The sequence below is a fragment of the Phoxinus phoxinus genome (genome assembly GCF_949152265.1).
Source record: "Phoxinus phoxinus genome assembly, chromosome: 5".
NCBI classification, from domain to species: Eukaryota; Metazoa; Chordata; class Actinopteri; order Cypriniformes; family Leuciscidae; genus Phoxinus; species Phoxinus phoxinus.
This window is the reverse complement of record NC_136880.1, coordinates 28790447-28813681: the sequence shown is the minus strand read 5'-3', so window position 1 is coordinate 28813681 and position 23235 is coordinate 28790447. Positions and strand designations below refer to the sequence as shown.

Below are 23235 nucleotides of genomic sequence, written 5' to 3'. Positions count from 1 at the left end.
AATGGCCCATATAGGCTACTTTAATCTCTAATATTAACACATTAAACATGTTAAACACTGCCACACCGTCGTTTGTGTGTGTGTGTGTGTGTGTGTGTGTTGGACAAAGTGAATGTGGTATACCCTTTTGAAAATATAGTATTCAACTACATTGAGCATATCACTCTCTGAATGTGAACTTCGTGTTAGCATAAACAGAGCCACAATAAGCAGTGGATTAGCAACGTTTTTAAACAGATACATCCCCGGCATAAAAATCAGCTTCAATCTTTTACTTTCATTTATCTGGGCCCTTAAAACTGATGTATTTCATCCTTCCTTGTGGGCCTACTTGTAAGTGTATGAATGAATGTAGTTATGTGAGAGTGTGTGTGCTTGTTTAAAAGGAAGACAGTAAGAGGGAGCATTGGCTTACAGTGAGGAAACTGGTTCCTCTGAGAAATGAGTGGATTAGGCGAGTGTGACATGTCTCATAGGGCTGAGAGGATTCTCTGGCCCATAGGTTTGGAAAAGTCAAACAGCCCTCTCCTGAATGATGTTAGGTCAACTCAAGATTCAGGGGTTTCAAAAAAAGTGAAATATCAGACATAGCCTATTCCACCCAAACCTCTACTTGCTAAGATTTCTTTTTGTTTTAGGTGAAGTCTAAATTGTCTGGTTTCATGGGTCAAACCCCATTTCCAGTACATCAGAAAGTTCTTGTAATTTGCCTAAACTAAATGAAGAAAGCAGTCATACGACATGGTGTTATATAATACAAACCTGCAGTAGGAAAAGCCCTTAATATCCCAATAGTGTTAAAGGGATAGTTCACTTTGAAATACAATTTTGGTATGTTTTAGCTTACCTGAAGTGCATCCAAGATGTAGGTGTCTTTGTCTCCGCAGTAGTTTCAATTTTGATATTTTTAGGTCAAACCGTTCTTGTCTGTCAGTCATATAATGCAGGTATCTAGGTACTGTCTCCAAAAGCATGCAGAGATGTCTCTAATAGCATGCAGAGAAAAGTCCAAATAAAACAAATTCCCCATCGTAAGTGCACATTGATGGCCTAAGACACGAAACAAGCGGTTTGTGTGATAAAACTAACAGTATTTATATTGTTTTAATCTCTTTTACACAACCATGTCCAAGTGATCTGTTTACACCGGATTTCTTCCCCGGAAACTAATCTAACCGCCTTCGATTGGACGTTGCATTTTTAAACTCAGCAGAAATGCGTGTGATTGGCTGAACGGCTCAACGTATGCCTTTGATTGACCTGAACAATGAAGCGAGTAGTGTGTCAAGATAGAAGGCTTACAAATTGGGAATAAGTGAAAACTCAACACTCCCAGATGAGTTCACGCGAGCTTAGGCCATCAATGTGCACTTACGATGGGGAATGTTTTAATTTGGACTTTTCTCTGCATGCTATTAGAGACATCTATGCATGCTTTTGGATACAGTACCTATATACCTGCATTATATGACTGACAGACAAGAACGGTTTGACCTTAAAATATCAAAATCAGAGACAAAGACACCTGCATCTTGGATGCACTTCAGGTAAGCTAAAACATACCAAAACTTAATTTCAAAGTGAACTATCCCTTTAACTGATCATATTTATAGCCTTATAAAGTGAATTAAAAAAGAGCAAAGGTTGGATTTCTCCTGCTCTAAATAATGTTAGTTGTAAATACGGTAAGTACCGTAGTACGTCTCTTCAGCATATTTCAGTGCAATGTTGTTATCTAGTATGTGAATATGTAAATTAAAAAAAAAAAAATTAAATAGTGTTAAAAATAAATGAAATCATCTTTGAAATGGCACTGTGGCATGCAAGTGCATGATAGGCCTGAATTTGCATGACAGACAATATAAATTATATAATCTAGAAGCTATTATATAGTACTTGAGATCGTAAGAAACACATAAACCCAATGAGCCATTTTACTGTATTTCCAGTATTATTGTATTTGGCAATGATTCAGTCAGCCAGGCATTTAAAGGTCATTCGGCTACTGTTATTTCAAATGGCTGTGTGAATAACTGCATTTAGTGTGGAGGATTGCAGATTATTTTTCACTATAATAGGAATATGGATGGCATAAACATGACATGCGAAATATTTGTTTCTATGTGAGTTTGGGATTGCTCATTTTATGTGAAAAATTCAGAATTTCCATTTGTTGTAAGTGAAATATTGTCACTGGAGCTGCCGTTCTCTGCTGTGGATGTTAAACCCTGGCAAAAAACAGGAATAGAAAACCTTAAAGATAAATTCTTACAACATTATATGCATGTCATTTAGAAAAAATACTCACAATCATGTTGCGGTCAAAGCGGCTATAAGAAGAGTTTGTAAGCTCGTCATCTTCAAGTATAGATTCCCTGTAAAGATACAAAACTTTTTTTTCCTCTTTTCTTTTTTTGTCATTAAATTCGAACGAATTGAGCAGTACCTACCTTTTTCTTTTCTTATTCAGCACAAAAAGGACAACACCAACAGTAAATATCACCACAAGTGTCACTCCCACTCCAACACCGATTCCTACAGCTGAACAAACCAACAAATGTTTTTGTATAAGAAAAATACAATGCTGCAGAATTTGACAAGTCATACTATACAATGCAAACAAATTCATTGTCACAAATATGTATGAGGAGAGTACAAATAGAACACAAAAATTGACTCAAAATGGTAAAATGTTGGTCAGTATTTGATGTATCATTTAAGCATTGAATTATAGACTTAATTATGACAGGTTTATACTGGATTTATAATGAAAATTAAATATCAAATACAAATTATTTGTATTTTTGGACCAGTTCATGCTTCCCTGAATGAGCAAATTAAATTGCATTTGAGTTCTCAATTGAGCAGCCATTTTGAGAGTTTGATTTATTATTTGATAATTTGTGCATTTGATTATCATTCAAGCCACTGTTTTGAGATATTTTTTTTATCAAAATGTCTTGTTTGAAACACAAATATCACAACTTTTTGATCCAAAATGCCATGTTTCGATTTTTCAGGAAATATGAGGAACAGAAATCATGATGGGTCTCTACATTTTTGTAATGAGTGCAGGTGATGAGATGAGCTGATGAGATAATGCTGTGGAAAATAAGTTAAAAAATCATTCCTTGGCCAGTAGAAAAAAATAATTCATGACCAGAAATGAGAATCATTCTCAATTCACCCTCTATGTAGGTGTAGCAAAGAGTTCGGATCCTGTGTGAGAGATGTATATAAGACTGGCAGGCATTTAATATATCTCTTACTGTCAGAGTGTGGAAGTGGTGAGGTGGGATCTGAGTCACAAGGTCCAGGATTAATGTAAACATCATCAATAGCTATACTTCCATTCTGACCTTCTCCCTTCAGGAATTCAAATATAAACTGTGGAGAGAGTAGTAGACAATGAAGTACAAATGTTTTGTGGTTTTGCTTTGAGTAAATCTTAAAATGATTCCCATTGATCCTGTGAATTCTGCATGATAGAGGTTGATACCCAGAAAGGCTCTCGGTATGACACATAGATGTTGCCTGTCCTCCACACGTCGCCCTGATCTCCTGACTCCACCCATACTATCTGGCCAAGCTTATTCCCGCTGTCATGGATGGTCCTGGGAAAGAAAGAGTCTCAATGAATTGTGATGCAAGTACATACACATAAAAGGTGTTTTTTTGGTCATGGTTCTGTACCTATTATTGGCATATAATTTGAGCGTCCCAACTTTGTGTCCATACATATGATACCAGAATGTGAAGCAGTGCCCCCTGCTGTCAGGTGTGAATATCTCACTCAGGATCATGGCAGTGTCTCCCCAGGACCCCACAGAACTGTCCATATAAAGGTAATAACCTACAGGCACAAGAGCATCACAGAACCTGTTTACACCTTTTTCTGCATTTTTTTAAATAAAGGGTCCGATTTCATCACTATTACTCACTTCTTTAGTGTGTCTGTGTGTTGATAAAAGCCGTTTTTTTTAAATCAGATTTTGATTAATCCCTGGGAATCAAATCTGCTGAATCATTTACTAAAAGACTCATTTGTTCATTAAAGGTGCAGTAAGCGATTTCTGAGAAACGCTGTTGATATTTGAAATCACCCAAACAAACACGCACCAACCAAATAGGATCATACCTCTATCTTGATAGCTCCGCCCACAAATTCACAAACAGCACAGTTATGCAGCACAGGCACCTCCCCCCTCATGAGTAGACACGCCCCTTACTGCTGATTGGCTTCAAGTGTGTTTTGGTGCAGGTCCCGATCCACTTTCAACAGCGTTTCTCAGAAAGCGCTTACTGCACCTTTAATTCGTTCAGTGACCTTTTCTTTTTGTTATATTGTTGCCAGTGTGTAGGTTACAACCTATGGTTACAACAAATGAATCACTCATTCAATTATTTACTCAACTGATTCATTAAAAACACCTAATTATTTACATCCAAAACAAGTCTCCTAAATTAAAGGTTGTGTGCTTCAAATTTACAAAGAGACCCGAGAAAACCTTATGTGTTTTCCAAATTGGTCATGAACTAAACAAACTTTAAATGCACAAATATTGTTTTTCGAGCCCAATTATCTTGATTGACAGGTGACAGATGACTAGGCTTCCCTTAACTCGTGTCTGTATTTGCAATTTACACCACAAAAGCAATGAGGTTAAGTGTATTTGATGATCTCTAAATATAGTTGGAATGACAATCACAAAACCCACTGTAACCAATATTAAAAGCTACACTATCAAGTCGCTGAAAAATTAAACTGCAATGCGTTTTGCGAAATAACATTATTTTGGTTGTTTCATTGTGACAACAATGATAGATGATGTGTATACTGTAGATGTGCAAATTACGTATGCAATCCCACAAAAATGCATCCCGACAGTTCTAAAAAGTAAACCAAGTTTTTCTGAGAATGGTTGGGTAAAATAAAGACTTGAAGAAGATGGATTATTTTCAGAGAATGCGAGATTGCGAATTGGAAAGCGAAAGTAAACAGCAAGCGTGCATTCAAAAGCGATTTCATAACATGCATATTGATAGCGGCTCCCTGATGCCCACAAATTATACAATATAATTACCGAACTATATAATTGCAAGAGAATGCAGAACTATTGAAATATATTTTTCCTCCCATCTTGTATCCCTTCAGCTGCTCCATAGAATGCGTCTTTTCCTTTCCGAACATGGTATTCAGCTTCGGGCAAATAACAGATCTATCTACTGTATATACTTCCTTCATAAACTAATTCTTCATGACATTTTAATGAAGCTCAGTGAACTCCTTCAGCTCACCTGTGGAAGTGTTGGTGGTGTGGTCCACACTGGGTCGTGTGTGATTTCCAGTACGTGCCTGGGCTCTGAGCCAGTCTGCGTCATCCACCTTGATCCGATTCATCCAGCTGCAGAAGTTTGCCTCAAAGTCACATTGTCCTGAAGGAGTGCAGGGATAGTTTGAAACCTGAACATCATCAAGCGCTATGACTCCCTGTTCAGTCTGGCCTGCAATCCCCTCCACCACAATCTGAAAAGACAGCTGCATTAATGAGGACACATCTGCAGTTCCACATCATTAAACTCAGGGTACAAACTGTAGTATAACTTGTGGCATTATTTGCAATAACATGTGATTGATTGAAACGTCCAGCACATTATTTCAGAATTACAGTCACCAGATGCAACGCTGACTCAGGGACTCACTCTGGACTTTGACCCTGAGAGGGTTAGAGGGGTCTGGGCAAACCTCCACATTCCTCCCTGCTCTCCAGACTTGGTCACCAGCAGGGGCCGATCTTTGTCTGAGAACTGTTGATACACATTTAGGGTCCCAGTGCTCTGTCCCTCCATGTAATACCATAGCTGGAGACACTTGGCATCACCTGGAATGAAGGTTATGTCTTCTCATGAGAGTTTTCTACCCTGTAGTTAATAGTTTACATATATCACAGTTAACAGAAAGACACACAGTTTTCTCTCACCTGTTTGAAGCAGAGGAGATGTCATTATAGCTCTATGTCCTTGCACATGGGTAGGTGCACTTTCCATATACAAGTAGGATCCACTCGCTGTGTTGGTTGTATGGTCGAAACCAGGTCCAGATTTAGATTTTACATTATTTCCTGACACTCGGATCCAGTCCAGGTCATCATCGTCCTGTTGTATCCAGCCACAATCCCCCTCTTCAAAGTCACAAAGACCCTCTGAAACAAATATTAGCTGGTGAGCATTTTGAGAATTGCTAAAGATTTAATTTAACAGAGTTATTTAAAAAAATTTATATACAGTATTTGTATATTAAACAATTTTTTGTGTTTTAGAGATTAACTTTAATTGATCCGCAGAATCAGATTACTGCAAAGGCAATACAAATGTAAAAATAGGAGAAATTAGCATGCGGGATTAAATATTCTATTTTGTCTGTTACCAAAATATCAGCTGATAACGAAAATGTCATTCAATAATAAAAATTATTTAATCAACTGTGAATGTTTAAAAATATGTTATTTTAAATCACTACTCATCAAACCTAGTTCTATAAATAATTTCCATTTAAAGTTATACATGGTCATGATCCCCTTAATCCAATCACCCATCTTCCAGGCTCACATTTTTGTATGGTATATTTAATCAAATTGTCTTTGATATGAATCAATGTCACTAAGCTGACAGCTTGATACTGAAGATAGTAACTAGATGGATGAATACAACATTATGTTACAGCTGTGCCAAATGCTTGTGGTGCTCTAATAAGCATGGAGGACAATTCAACAGGGCAACGTGAAAAACAACAGACCAAATAATAAGCTACGTTATTAATTACCTGTGGGAGCACATGGGCCCTTAGTGACGGATAAATCATCTATAGCAATGTGCCCAGACAGTCCTCCAACTGAAGCCTCAATTAATATCTGATGAACATCTGTCAGTTTCACATGACTCTGAGCCAACTGCCATTCATTCCTCTGAGACCCTTCCCTTATCCACATCTACAGTTTTAGAGACAACATTTTTGGGGGGTGTTAGTATAAAACATTTTGCATTCCTTACATGTGACATTAGAAAATGTTTTATTTTGAGTCTTACTAATGTGATGTGGTTGGATGAAATGTCATATATAGACATTCTTAATGATCCCACTGTTGCTCCAAACATGTGATACCAGAACGTGAAGCAATATCCATCAGGTCCAGTAGGGGGTGACAGAGGAGACTTCAAATGAGCCATGTCCCCAGTTCTGCCATGACTTGAGCTCTTTATGTACAAATAATACCCTGTAAAATAACAAAAGACACATAGTTAGGACATACATTGACCTGACACGGTTAAGGTGGAAATGGTCGCTGGCTCACCCTTTCCACTGGTGTGGTCACCCAAAGGACCTGTATTTGGAGTCCCAGTTGGTCCGCTCCATCTCTCCCAGTCTAGGTCCTCTGCAGCTCCCTGGATCCACCCACACAAGTCCTTCTCAAAGGAGCATGTGACCAAGGAAAAATCTGGAGTACAGGAGAAGTGAGACATGATCTCATCATCATAATGTGGGCTTAGGTCACTGAGTAAAAACTCTCTCAAAATTAAAAATGTAAACTACTGTTAAAAGTTTGGGGTTGGTGAGATTTTTTTATAATTGTGAAAAATTTGATTGATCAAAAATACAGTAAAAACTGTTAAAATTGTACAGTAAAAATTGTTTTCTATTTAAATTTATTTTAAAATGTAATTTATTTCTTCAATGGCAAAGCTTTCAACAGTCATTACTTCAGTTTTCATCGTCTCACAATCCTTCAGAAATCATTCTAACATGCTGATTTTCTGCTCAATAAAAATGTATTATAACTATTAGTTGAAGACAGTTGTGATGGTTCAAATTTGTTTATAATTGTTTATAAATTATAAATGTCTTTACTGTCACTTTTGATCAATATCATGCAAACATTTTTTTTTTGTCTTACTGACCCCAAACTTTTGAATAGTAGTGTACATAAATAGTTCCAATATTTCACTTTAATAATTTTTAGACTAATGCCATGGCCAGGTAAAATAGGATAAGCTTGTGTTATATAGAAGAAACAGGATCATTATGCAGTTCAGATTTGTATACGTTTCCATCTCAACTAACTTCTCACCTGGAAGTTGGAAGTCCTTCCCACAGTTGTGGAAGGAGACATCATCCAGGGCAGTGGTCTGAGTTGTAGGCAGAGAACCTTCCTGTTTGAGTGAGGTCTGGCTGCTAAAAATTAACTTAAATGGGACACAAAGAAAATATGTGCATATTCATGCAAAACACTTGCCTAATAAGTGTATAATTTGATCAAGGGATCCTAGAGTATTAATCCCAAAAGATCAGACTCATGATAGGTGCTTTGTGTTCCATACACATTCACTGTGACATACCCTGTAAGGCTGGTCTTGTTTGCCCAGTGGTAAGTGTTCTGGGACCCACTCAACTGAAGTGCTGCTGGATCGTGACCAGAGCAGCTTCCTGTCCTCTCCCTTCTGCAGGATCACGCTAAGATTGCCTGCACTTCCAGCACCCATGTGGAAGTGAAACCTAGTGCGCAAGAGATAGTAAGGACAATTGGGTACAAGGAACATGTCTATGGAACATGTTGTGTAACGGTATTTGTCTGCTTCACAAAAACAACATTTTACTTCCCTTTAAATTTACTCCACATTAAAATGTGGTCTTGGCCCCAGTTGTGCACAACATAATTATGAGTGAACTCACAGAAGCTGACAGTATGCAGAGCTGATAGGCAAGGATGGGCTCTGAAACACAGCCTCGTTCTTAGACGAATCCATTATAAACGTCTGCATGTAGTGCCCTGAGGAGAGGTAAAGGGTAAAAAGAAAAATGAATCATATTTACTTTGATATGTTTTTGTCATGGATTGATATAGCATTGAATTACCTGTTCCAGTGGTGTGGTCAGTAGGCAAGTCTGTGTTGTCTATGGCCTTTACCCGTTGCCACTTGTTAGGACCTACACTTATATCACTCCATTGGCACAATCCATTCTCAAAATTGCATGGACCTAGACAGACAGACAGACAGACAGACAGACAGACAGACAGATAGATAGATAGATTTTAGAAAATTCGAATTTTGACTATTATATTTTATTTTTATTACATATTAATCCTGAAAACGACTCACCGCAGATTTCTTCATCCTCCCCTAGAGGGCAGTCTAGGTCATAATTACACTGAGCACCAGCTGCAATACATGTTACGCCATCTGACCGCGAGCAGTGAAATTCATTCTCCTGAATTTGACAAACCATGTCAATTTATTACTAAAAAGATACAGCTTTTTCTCAAAAAAAAAAAAAAATGAGTGAGAATATTTACCTACTTTGTACATACAGTAGTATAGTCCATGTATGCAACATACGGAGTTACAACTGAAATTTCCTGACCTTACAAGGGTTGACCGTTGGTGAAGCTGAAGAAGCATCAGTCATTGGTGTAGTTGCTGTAGCTGGTGTCATCGTTGGTGTGACTGGCAGCTCGCTGTTGTCAGGATCATGAGCACATGTCACAGAGAAGGAAATATCATCCACCGCTGTTTGCGATGCATGAGCCTCACCATTTCCCACATACTGGAAAACAATCTGAAAATAGAGCCAGTTTTATTTATTTTGTGATGTTTTACTTCTAACTGATGTTATACAGTATTTAAGCCATGAAATTATGTAAATGACACATACAAATCTCTGACCTTGCTCTTAACTGCGGTAGAAAAGGTGACTTCTGCTCTGTGCCAGAGGAAGCTCTGTGTCACAGTCTTGTCCCATAGTATATTGTCATCATCTCCATTACTTAGCGTCCTCAGCGTGACGACTAGCCTGGAACCAGTGCTGTCACCATGAGAAGAGTGGTAGAACCTCACCTGTAAGAATAAGGTGCATCAGTACATATGAAAGAGACTTTGCATTACATTATTTGATCGACACATGACTCACGGTGCACTCAGAGCTGGGCAGCAGGGTGCTGGAGATGATCTCTGGTGTCAGTTCATCTGCTGGAGTGATGAAATGACCTAGAACATGCCACATGCCCTTCAGAAATCCCTCAAACATGCTCATTTGGGGCCTTAAAATGCCTTGACTGTCACTTTGATCAGTATGTATTATTTTGAGCACCTGCTGCAGTGTTGCGGGTGTGGTCTCTTGGTGGTCCATGCTTAGGCCAGGCTTGTTCTCCCTTCTGCAAAATCCAGCCAGCTTCCAAGCCACTCTTCTCCCACGAGCACATGCCCTGCTCGAAACTGCAGCGATGCTTATAACCCTTTACATCTAGACCGACAAAAGACCAGAGGTCTTACAGTTCCTCATACAATGTTACTGTCCTGCAGAGTTCATCAGTGCCTTTAAAACTTTGACACTATGAGGCCTTGACAGAACCACATTTTTGATACTGTAGCTTAAACAGAAAGTCATACCACAGAGCTCTTCATCAGTGCCATCACCGCAGTCATCGCTGTAGTCACACACTCTGTTCAGCTCCACACACACATGGTTGGCACATTTGAACAGGCCCTCTTGACAAGATTCATGAGGCTCTGCAGGAGAAATAATGGATGATGGACTGATGTCTTGGCCCATTAAATAATGCTGTTAAAGGTTAAAGTGATCTGAGAGCTTTAAAATGGATTTATCAGTACGAATAAGTTGATGTGTTTGTAACCTGCCTGGAAGAGTGCAGTTGAAAAACGCAATGTCATCTATAGCAATGTCCCCGAGCTCGCTGAAGGTTCTGGTAGCTTCAAAGAGGAGAGTGAAAACCTGATGGGTGCGACCCACACTCAACTCTGCCCGATGCCACTCATCTCCATGGTTACCAGACATCCACCACAAGGGCGTCCTCCTTGGACCTTCTTGGAGGAACACTTTTAGTTCCCCAATGCCTGGCAAAGACGAGATTGCATGACCTACAGTATAAATCTTTTAGTATTACCCAAAGTAATTTAACACATTAAGATGTCTAGTCTTACCCTCTCCAAACATGTGGTAGTAGAATTCAAGCAGACACTCATTGCTGGCCTCTTTCATGGCAGGACTCAGAAGAGCAGCATAGCTGTTCTGGTCACCATTGCTGGCTTCTACTGCCATGTACCAGCCTACGACAAATAAATGTTTTTATTATGTTACACTGATAGCATTCTGTTTTCGCATTATATATTAGTTACGGGAATTCTGACTCATTCAAACAGTTTGGTTCAAGAAATGGTAAAAAAAAAAAAAAACGATTCAGCAATTCTTTATGTCATTATGTGGTCCGTGAAATCCCTGTCTAGCATTTCACACGGTTTAAAATTCTCAAGTACAGCCACATACGTATATGGCTGTACTTGAGAATTTTAGACCGAGCATTTTAGACCTATAAGGGTGTTTATTGTAATTTAATTTATTCCAGTTCAGTTGGTTGCTGTCATGATTCAGCTCCATTCATGTTATGATTCAAATCCATTTCAAACCTAAAAATTATTTGCATTTACAATAAAAAATGTAATAAGAAATGAATACTTTTATTTAGCAAGGTTGCACTAAATTTATCAAAAGGGACAGACAAGATGTTTATAATATTAAAAAAATATTTATGTTTTAAATAAATGCTGTTCTTTTTAACTTTCTATTTAGTAAAGAATCATAAAAAACTGCATCACCGTTTCTACACATATAATAAGCACAACGTTTTCAATATTGATAATTATATGTTTCTTGAGCACAAAAACAGCATATTATAATTATTTATGAAGGAAGACTGAAGCAATGATGTAGTAAAAATTTTGCTTTGCCATAACAGGAATAAATGACATTTTACAATATATTAAAATAGAAAAGAGTTATTTTAAGATTTAATCATATTTTAAAATAATCCTGTTTTACCGTATTTAAATAGATGCAGCCTTAATGAGCATAATATACCTCTTTAAAAAACATTTAAAAAATCGTACCAACCCCAAACATACACATTATATAGTACATTCCAGGTTCTCCATAATATTTTACCCAGCTCTGTGCCAGTAGTGTGGTCCACTGATGGGCCAGTGTTGGCGGAAGTTGTACCATTCTGGTCCCGCTCCCAAACAAACTGCCCGACACTGATATCTTTCCATTCACAAGTGTCTGTCTCAAAGTCGCACCCAACAAACACTCCACTTTCCACGCTGATGTCTGAATGTTAGTCAATGAAAAGACACTGACAGCAAACATGCCTCAAATAATGCTTACTTTCTTGAGAAAAACACTTTATCATATCAGCTACATCAATCATTCAAAACGATTATTTCACTGATTAAAAAGACAGCTTACTTTTGCATGGCTCATTTGTCAACCTAATGTCATCCACTGCAATGTATCCTTCACTGCCCGTTTGAGCCTCTATGTGAATCTGATACCAGGTTTACACAATATGATGTAATTTCACACAAATGGATACAATATAATGGTGAAAGTTTAAGAAATAGATAGGCATTTCACACCTGAAAGGGTTTGGTCTCAGCCACAGTGATAGAGACATTTTCCCAATTGTTCCCAGTGACCTGTGTTTCAAACAGCAGTTTTTGCTCCGTTGCACCTGCATCTAATAGCAGTCTAAGGATCCCAGGGTCACTGCCAATAGAAAAGTGCACAATAAAAACTGCATTATCGCACCCGACAGTCAAACAGTGGAAGAGAGGGCAGAAAGCAATTAAGAACAGACCTTCCATTTATTTGGTACCAGAACTCCAAACAGGAGTCACTGGTCGGCTGCATCCTTTCAGAGGTCAGCACAGAACTACTTTTTTGGCCTTGCCTGTTCCTCTGAGATGGGCTCAAGAGAAATTTGCCTGAAAAAGTTTCAGGAAAAAACATCATGTGTTGTGTCTCATCAGCTGTCCTGCCATCTCATTTTGACTTGTGTCAAATATTGGCAATATGTTAGTCTGACATGTTTCCTCTAGTCCTCACCATCTGCAGTGTGAGTAGTGCGATCGATAGGAGGACCTCTGTAGTGACCATCTGCATGAATCCAGTCATGTTCATCTGTGAATCCATTAGCAACGTTCACCCATGTACACTTCCCTGACTCAAAATCACAACTTCCTGCTTGGGAACAAGCTCCAGTTTTAACAGAGACATCATCCAGAAAAACAAACGACTCAGAGTTTTGACTGAGCTTTGCTCTGAACGCCACCTGTGTGCAAATGCAAAATTACATGAATAACTGCAAAACAAACCACATGACATACAGTATACTTCTTTCCATAATTGAGGATACTACAACACAGGAACTGCAGGTATTTTGCAATTTTGTCTCCTACTTTCAAAATAAAAATTTGAAGAAAAAGTCCTTTCAAGAAAAGTCTGTTCACTCGGCTGCCATATTTGCAATGCCTCCGGGCAGCTATTTCAGATTCTATCTATTTGAATGGGGGAATCCCGAAAACTCAAAAACCGCTTGCTGAACTCACAATTAAATAACATATTTCAAACCAGAAACAAAATCTGTGGTATTATCCTCAAATAGCATTAAAAAAAGCGTACTTTTCAGGCTAAACCAGCCAATGCGCATGTGCAGTCCTAAGTGGGAGTCTCAGGTTTCTATGGGAAATGGAGCTTCTAACGGCACCTGCTGTAATGCAATGACTTTACCAATCAGCGATTGGCTCTTTTACTTAGAAGACGGGACGTATTCCACCATATTGCGCATTGCAGATTCTTCCATTCATTAGTAAAAGGAGTGAACTGTTTTTCTATATCTATAGTCTTTGATAGAACTCACTCTGAATGTGGAAGGAGATGACACGGTGACCTCTGCTACCTCCCAACTATCAGAAGTCGCTCCAGAAAGAGACCAGATTGCTGGACCCAGGTCCCCATTCAGAAAAACATGCACTGAGAGTGAATCACCTGAGCCTGCAGACAGCCAATACCTACAAGAAACAGCCTTTATCAAAACATTACTCTCAGCAGGGTTAGAACAGAGCTTAAATACAAAAACTGGATCCATAATGGACCAATATAAGATTATATTGACAAGCATACCAGAACTGTACGCAGGACTCTGTAGATGGGCTATACTCTGGTGTCAGAAGATTTGAAACCTCTGGTTTCTGAAGATTGGACCCAAGCACAGCCATTGAATGGCCTGTCATGAGACAAACACATGACATGGGTCATTACATTACAAAAATAAATAAAATATAACTCTTTCATCACAAAAACAGTTGTTCCCTCCCTCACCAAGTTCAGTTCTGTACGTATGGTCAGTATGGCCACTGCTGCCGTCCACATGGAGCCAGATATTGCTTTCAGTCACATCGGGTTCAAAGCCACACAGCAAGGGAGACTCAAATCCACACGGGTCTTTGGTAAAGAGATCACTTTAGTAGCTGAGAATGTCTGGTAATTAGATTAGATGCTTTGAACGCTTTGACTCACTGTGTTCCACACAGGCTCCTGCAGTCACTCTGAAGTCATCAATGGCTATGAAGCCGCTGCCTCCTGCTGTTCTGCTCCCTGAGAACTTTACCTGTACAAGGTGATAGTCATGCTCTACCTGTTGTTTTGTTGGCAAATAAGCACACATGTGGATTGAGATTTACAGTAGAAAACATGTCAGGGGGCCTTACTCGATCAAGGTCTGCAGTACTAATGGAGACTTGTGCGTTCAGCCACTCAGAGGTCTGGGTGCCTCTTCTTGTCCATGTGATGGTTTCCATTGTTTTCTGAAACAAACAATACTAATGTTTTTAAATGACAAAAAACAAACAAACAAAAAACACTTCCTTTAAAGGGGTCATGAACTGCATTTTTTTAAACAATTTTTCCTGAGGTGCACTTATAATGTTAGTATGACTTTTACAGAAAAAAATTACATTTTCTACCCTGATTTTAGATTTGAACGCTCAGTTGGAAGTGGCATGTTTGCTGTGAGACTTCAATGTAAACGGCCACTACTGTGATTGGCTAATGAAATAAGTATTACATGTAGAACTCTTTCAAAAGCTTTTACAATGTTACTTTTTACTATTACAGCTGTCGAGATTAACTAATCGTGAAAAGTGTTTATAGCATTATATTTAGATCTATTCCCACCACATGAAAGGTTGCAGCATTGTGGCCGATGTCAGAAATGTCTGTTGAGCGCATGAATGCAGTGATCTCCTTATTGCAACTTGATTTCTGCACTCTCAGGAATGCTTTAATTGTAACTGACAGTACAAATGCAATGTAAATAAGAGATTGTGCAGTGTAGACATCGCCATTGATTATAACGGGAGTTTTTGGCAAGAGTCCAGTCATTGATAAACTCGTGCTGTGCGATTGACAGCACCAGCGATTATAAAGGGAGGGTTATTTGATCTTCCTTTCTGTATATCATTTAATCACAATGTAAAATTGACCGTTTAGACACTGGCTTGATTTACTGAAGCATAAATAGCAATACATTTTGAGACAAAGAATGTCTGACTGCACATGAATCCTTACAAATCATATCACTACATATCATGACAGCAATGACACACCCCATGTTGAAAGTACCGTCTCAATAAGCAGATCTAAGTTTCCAAGAGATGGTCCTAACATGTAGTACCAGAATCCAATACAGACATCAGTGCTCTGAATTATCATCGGCACTGAAATGACTGCTGTCTCACTGGTTTCATGTTCTCCAGACATATTTACAATGAGATAAAACCCTACAAGACAAAAATGAAAATGTATGACAAATTATTATAGACTGACCCAATCTGCCCAATAAAGCGTAAAATAATGAATCTTACCATAGTCATTTTTTAAGGTGTGGTCATATAAAGGTCCCAGCCATGGATCATTCACCTTTCCACCCACTTGATGGATCCAATCAAATCCATCATCTGTCTCCTGGATCCAGTCACATAGTCCTGAAAGCAAAAATCTGGAATAATTAGCAGACAGCACACACACAGGTTTCCATGTTTTGGGGACTCTGCATAGACAATGATTTTTATACTGTACAAACTTTATATTCTATGCCCTAACCCTAAACACAACCCTCACAGAAATCTTTCTTCAAATTTTATCAGTTTAACATCAAGTATGATTTATAAGCTGTTCTCCTCATGAGGACCAAAAATGTGTGTATATATATTAACACAGATACAGTACATACTGTACATACATATATAATCAGGACAATAAGTCAAAACACACAGAAGGTCGCCCGTGCACAGGAGATGCCCACGCAATTTAACAGATATCGAAATATGTTGCAAAGAAGAAAGGAATAGAAGAAAAGGAAAATATTTCAATCAAGATGTGCCAAGCTGATAGACTCCTATACAAACAGACTGAGTGCTTTAATAAAAATGAAAGGGTGCTTCAGCTAGTATTCAGGGGGGTGTACGTGTACACTTATGCAGTTGCAGTTATTTTGATCTTAATATTTGTTTCTTATCTTTTTCTCTGAAATGTGTCAGTGGCATTGCATAGGCTATAAATTTTACATTAAAAGTGCAAAAGTTCTAATTATAATTTATGATTATTATTCAATTTTGTACACCATAAAATCAGGCTTTTTTAACAGAGGTGTGTAGTGGTTTTATCTCCACTGTACAAATACATATACATACATATACACATACAATGTCTTACCCTCCTGAAAGTTGCAGTCCAAGGAGGACGCAGGTGGAGAGGTGGGCTCGGTTGTGGGTGCTGGTGTTGTCGGGATCAGGTCAGAGCAGCGCGTATTCCTCCTGATATAGATGTCATCCAAAGCAATAACACCTGTGTCTAAGCGTCGACTCACGGCTTCGAACACAATCTGCAAATAGTAAAGTTAAAGTCAGCTATTGTCAAGTATCTAATGGTGTGTCATGTTTTTGTGCATCAGTCTCTCACCTGGTGTCGTTCAGATGATTGGTAGTCTACAGTGACATGATGCCACACATTCTGATGATCGCCAGTTTGATTCCACAATCCACGTAGAGAACCAGATTCCTTTACATAAATTGCTAGTTTGGTCTTATCTAAAACAATAAACACAAAATATACAATGGAAGAAAAATCATGGTTTTCATACTGCCTCAACTAGTCGTAGGAATAAACCTCACTTACAATCCTAATGAACTGAGCCATTAACAAATCAGTAGCACTTTATTTTACAGTCCTTTTCCCCATGTATATACTACTTCTAATTGCAATAACTGGATAATAACTAGGTATTAACCCTGAACCTACCCCTAAACCTAACCTTAACCCATGTAGTTACCCTATATTACCAAGTACTTTCTTAGGCAAGTGCAATTTAAGTACCGTACACGGAAGTGCACGTACTGTAAAAAAAAAAGTGGAAGGCTAAGATATTTCTGGTATTTCTGCTGTAGTTATGACATTAAATAGCTGCTTGTTTTCAAATATATTAACAGAAACTGGTAGTATTCATGTATTAAATTAATTGATCACAATTCATTTTGACTCCAGAAGTTTCAAAAACTATATGTACTTCAATAAAAACAGGGAAAATAAAAGTGCTTTTGAAGTCACCACAAAAATCTACATTGACAACTCTTGTTTTTTTTTATAGAATATTGCAGTATTTATCATCAAAATAAATAAAGTATTAATCTTTTAACAAAATAACTTCCTATCACATGCAGCGACATCTCTTTTTTTCCCCAAATCGCATACTTCCCAATTACATATTAGGCGAAAAACAGTATGTGACAAAAGAAGAATGTCCGAATTCACAGTACTCATAAAATAGTAGGCAAAAAGTACCCGGATGACCTACTTCTTTCGGCAAGATTCTGAAGTGTGCATACGATGAACACTTTACTATCCCATGAGGCCACGGGAGAGGATTTATGAATGGCAGTGAAGCAACATAACTGACGCTAGTAGGCCACATGATAATGACAACATGGCGAATGTAGTACGTCCAGATTATATACATACTACACACATTCATACTATAGAACATACTTTTTAGCGTTGTGAAGTAATTACTTATTCAAAATAAGTACCTACTCAAGAGAGTATGTGATTTCGGATGCATCCACTGTTTTAGATCATTCTAAACAATCAAGTCTCTCTTCCAATAATATTTCGAAGTCTAAAACACAATTAAGGTTCTCTACGTAGATGCTCACCAATGCTCCACATATGCATGTGCAACCAGAACTCCAAACAGCCTTGAGATTCAGTATCCATCATCTCACTCTCAAAATGAGCAATCTGATCTGGTTTGCCATATGTGTCAAAGGCCATGTAGTGTCCTGAATAGAAGAGAATGAGTGGATGTCAAAACACAGTTTACTTGGCAGTGACTAGGGATAGTTCACCCAAAATGTACAATTTTGTTCCAGACCTGTATGACTTCTTCAGAGGTACATAAAAGAAGATGGGCAGAATGACAGTCACCATTCACTTTCATTGCATGGAAAAAAGATGTAATGAATGTGAACAGTGACTGACTCTGCTGCACTCTGTTGTAAATCTGTTTCCATTGTAACCCAGTTAGTTGCCGGTATGTCTTCCTTTTATCCGAATAAATGAAGATTGACTTTTGATTTGTTCCCGGATAAGAGTGGCTGGTTTATGATTGTGACACTCCACACACCATTTACTCTCCTGTGCTGCACTTGTGCCCATGGGTTTGATTCCAAGAGTCAATAATTACATAAAAAGGAGCACTCTATTACCCGGTGTACATACAGCATTACGTAATGCGTTGATATTTACCCATGGCAGTGTTTGTGGTGTGGTCGACCTCGGGGACAAATGTACCATCACTGGTTCCAGAGGTCCAGCTCCATACACTGGAGACGTTGACATGAGTATTCACCCATCCGCACATGTCCATCTCAAAATCACAAAACCCTGAGGAGAATCATGTGCACGGCTTTATTTGCATGGTTTAGCAGTTTTTAGTATAAAACATTTGTTTTGAAAATATTTTAAGTACTTTGTGAGGTGAATAGACGTTAATGAATTACTTCATTGATTCAAGATCAGCAGCAATGAAATAATAATCTTGTGATTATGAAGTTCAAGGACTTACCATGAGGTGGGCAAGGGTCATTTAGAACTGTTAGGTCATCAATGGCAATATCATGTTTCTGCTCATTTCCAACCACTGCTTCAAATATGACCTGTTATCCAAGCAGTAAACCAGAGGCTGAAACATAACTAGATTGCAAAAATGAATGTTACAGTGCACATTTGTTTGTGTGCAGAATTCCAGAGGTCAGGGTTTGGCTGGTTAGCTTTAGCAGTTAGTAGGTGTCATGACTACATCATTTCATAAGCAAAAGGCCTCTTTCTTCATTGACAGGCATTCAAAAGTATGCATTCTGACTCAGTTTAAAAATGTGGCCTGAAGCAAAGATGACTAGTCAGTGCAACTGCCATTGAGACGAAAGGGAATCCTAATGGATGGCTTTCTCCAGGAATTATAAGCCTCATTGTAAGTATTATTTTTTGTTCTTAATTTACATTTATAATACCAATATGATTTTTAATATCACCTGTATAAAAAATAAATACATACCTGCCTGCACACCACTGCACATGCAGGTCATATTTATTGGGTAATAAACATTATTGTGCAATCAGTACTTCCTATCAAATTATTATATTGACCATATTTAATGTTCCCAGTTAATGTTTTACAGGTCCTGACATTGAACCTGTTCATGGCTCAACTTAAAAAAAGAAGAAGAGAGATTTAAATGAATGGCTGTATGAGTGTGTGTGCAGACAATCTTCACATTCATAATGCTCATGTTGTTAAAAGCAAGCTAAGAAAATAATCAGAAGATGTGATACACTCTTTATGTTATAACCACCATATTGTTGGACACTTACACTCCTAAAATAAATGAATCATGTTTGGCTGTTAGTAATGTGTTTCTACAGTGATTCTAGAATCAGTAACTGAAAACTTTTTTTTTACTTTCAAGCCAACATTAGTCAGTTTAAGTCCCAGATGATAACATACTGTAAGCACAGTGCAGCATATACAAAACTACTTAGTGTACTTTTTAAACTCTTCTACACGCACCTTATATGGGCTGTGAGGACTTATGACAGTTGCTCTGCCGTGTCTCCACTGTTCTCCTTGATCTCCACTCGCACTCCACACGGGCATTTGAGATCTGGCACTGTGCAGCTCCTGGACATAGATGTTAAGAGAACCCACGTCTCTTCCATTCATGTGGTACCAGAACATCAAGCATTCTCCGTGCTCAGAGGAAGGCTGATTGACATCCATCAGCATGCGGCCTCTGCTGCCACTGGGGTTCTTCCATAGCTGTGCACTCAGGTAAAAGCCTATGGATAAAAACAATATGAATCATCATCACATTGTTGCTATTACTATGATGTCTGGTATGCTGTAAATAAGGTGGATATTCAGACCCTTATCAGTCTCTAAAGTATGGTCCGTTGCAGGGCTGGGGGTGCCAGTTGCCAGTTCTCCATTAGTTCTGATCCAGGTAAAATCAGCAGTAGGGTCAGACGACAGACCGCATAGAGAGCCTTGGAAGGTGCATTCCCGCTCAGCTGGGCAGGACCCATTTATACTGTTTGACACCTGCACGTCATCTATGGCGATGTAGCCATTAGTGCCTTCCAGGATGCCCTCAAATATAATCTATTGGATGCAATGCATGAGATCAAACATGTACGCATATATCCACCTAGGTATAGTGTGTATGATTCAATACCTGAATTGGTTCTTCACTGTCTGCGAAACTAAGGTCCACAAAACGCCACTTGTTGCCTTGAGTCCCTGTCCTCATCCACACAAGCGTCAGATTTCCATTAGCATGCTTGGTGATGAATCTGAGAGAGCCTTCAACAGCCACAGACATCCAGGATTATTATAACCACATGTAAATATGTACATGCAAATAAGTAATGACATATGCTGTAAAATAAATATGTGTTAGGTTAGTTTTTAACTGTTCACATAAAGAGCTTAGACAAAAGCCATCTCTCTGACCAACTTAAAAATCACCAATGTTTTTGTGAGGTTTAGAGGTTGAAAAATGAAAAGGATGCGCAGACCCTGATTTGTGCAAAATGTGTGTAGAAGTTTTTTGTCAGAATGTATATCATTGCAAAATGAATATGTACTAAGCACCAAAAACATGAACTCAAAATTGACCTTATACAAGTTCTTACACATTCCTGGTCTCATTATGAAGAATATGTTGGTGCACATTATTACATGAAAAACCTTCTTTCATGAAAAGTCCACTTTTTACAATCCAATCAATTCGAGATGAAAAAAATCAATTCTGGCTCTATACTTTCTTCATCGAAGAGCATGGTGAGAGCATGTTCTTAACTCACCAATGTTTCCACCGTAGATTAAATACCAGAAGCTGACACATTTGGCCTGCTGTGGAAAGCTGGTCAGTCTGGCTGTCCCAGGTGGTTTGAAGGACCGTTGTGGTGCTATGAACATAAAATAGCCTGCACAAAATAAAAATAAAAGATTTGTTTACTTTAAAGTGAAGTTTGATATTTTTAGGTTTAGGTTTTGAGGTTTATATATTTATAATATTTTTTTAGCAACTACATTTTTACTAAACCTTTACCAAATTGATTTTAAAAAGACAGTTAAGAATAAATAAAAAAAACCCTAAATAATAATACTGTTCTTTTGAACTTTCTATTCATCAAAGAATCCTGAAAGAAATGTGTCCTGATTTCCACAAAAATATTACGCAGCACAACTGTTTTCAACATTGACAAGGAATGTTTTTTGAGCACCAAATCAGCATATTGAAATGATTTCTGAAGAATAATGTGACACTGAAGACTGGAGTAATGATGCTGAGAACACAGGAATAAACTACATTTTGAAATATATTAAAATAGAAAAGTTATTTAAATTGTAAAAATATTTCACAACAACTGTTTTTTTTACTGTATTTAGATTTTACTGTATTTTGGCTTCTTTCAAAAACTTTTAAAAACCTTACTGACCCGAACCAGTGGTGTGATCATGTTCAGGTCCCTGATAACCAAAAGAAGGGTTCTGTCCATCTTCTCTCATCCATTTGATTTCAGCTGACTGGTCATGGTACCAGGAACAGGTGTCTTTCTCAAAGTCACAGCTGAGCTGGTCTGAATCTGCAGGGATGTCTCCCTCTGCACAGTCTGTCAGTGTAATGTCATCCAGCATGATATCCTGATTTCCGATGTATGTTGGCATCACAGAAAATACAAGCTGTGTTTTTGAAATGGAATAAGAAAGCATTAAGACAAAATCAGTAAAGCTCTTCCAATTACAGTGTCCAAAAATTATTTAGTGTGACTGAGATGCCTGTGAATGCAGTGCATTACCTTCAAGCCCAGGGGTCGATTTCCAATTAACAAACAAGCATTTTCCCAACCATTAGTCTGGCCCTTTTTAATCGACCATATCTTTACAGATGAAGTGTTACCGATTAAACTCAGGGAAAAGTCGGAAGAGATACTCGCAGGATCATGGAGATGATACCAAAAGCTGAAATAAAAGGATTACAAAACTGCTCACACTACTAAGCATTCAAAAAAAAAAAGAAAATGTAATAAAAGAATCAGAATCTGAGTGATTAGAAAATAATTATTTAAAAGTGAGTGTTTGATGTGCTGCTTCTGCACCTTATCTTGCATCCGAGTGCAGTGGCCCTGGGAAGTGTGTGCTCCAAAATTGCTTCCGAAAAAAGTTGTACAAGATCACCTTCTGCATGCATAACTTCACCTATAAATAATACAGAAGTCTAAATATCAAAAGTTTACGATATCAAATCAAATACAAGTTGATTTGTCCTAGTCCAAAGGCCTACCCCAAGGTGATCCTGTGGTATGGTCGACACCAGGGACAGCACTGATGTTTGCCATCTCTCGACGCCATTTAAATTCATCCCTACTGGAGTTAATCCATCCGCATGCATGTTCCTCAAAGTTACAAGAGCCTGTGACGAAAGATAGGCTATTTCTTATATTGTGAACCTAGCATTGTATTGTAAAGCTATTATTTTCCATTTATTTGCATGCAGGTGTTGCACGGAACAGATATCACATTGTATTGTTGTAGTCCTATACAATTGTGATATCTGTTTTGTGGTGTTGCATGCAAATAAATGGAAAATAATAGCTTTACAATACAAGTTAGTACATATTACTACATGACGAGATGTGTCATCAGAAAGGGAAAACATAATTTGATTAAGATGACTGCTGTAACTACCACAAAACTCCTCATCTGA

At 38.1% G+C, this 23235-nt stretch overlaps 1 protein-coding gene across 1 annotated transcript; it reads right to left on the bottom strand.

Annotated features, from left to right (window-relative positions):
* Nucleotides 1-1581: 1581 nt before the first annotated feature.
* On the bottom strand, nt 1582-22196 carry LOC306998977 (MAM and LDL-receptor class A domain-containing protein 1; the record flags this gene model as incomplete). The annotated part of the gene is made up of 46 exons (XM_079613376.1): nt 1582-2228; nt 2309-2375; nt 2451-2541; nt 3270-3387; nt 3500-3614; nt 3694-3853; nt 5299-5527; nt 5704-5882; nt 5982-6203; nt 6824-6989; nt 7087-7274; nt 7353-7496; nt 8127-8241; nt 8395-8551; nt 8729-8825; nt 8912-9034; nt 9157-9265; nt 9419-9613; nt 9721-9891; nt 9965-10041; nt 10145-10297; nt 10444-10563; nt 10693-10908; nt 10996-11121; nt 12014-12178; nt 12317-12395; nt 12487-12616; nt 12708-12834; nt 12956-13181; nt 13770-13920; nt 14033-14135; nt 14231-14353; nt 14429-14519; nt 14620-14715; nt 15533-15690; nt 15775-15894; nt 16625-16793; nt 16871-16998; nt 18121-18246; nt 18713-18850; nt 19032-19122; nt 20034-20302; nt 20390-20624; nt 20698-20825; nt 21329-21451; nt 21968-22196. 46 exons carry the CDS (start codon nt 22194-22196, stop codon nt 2145-2147), a joined length of 6627 nt encoding a protein of 2208 aa, XP_079469502.1. The 3' UTR covers nt 1582-2144.
* Between the last annotated feature and the right edge of the window lie 1039 nt (nt 22197-23235).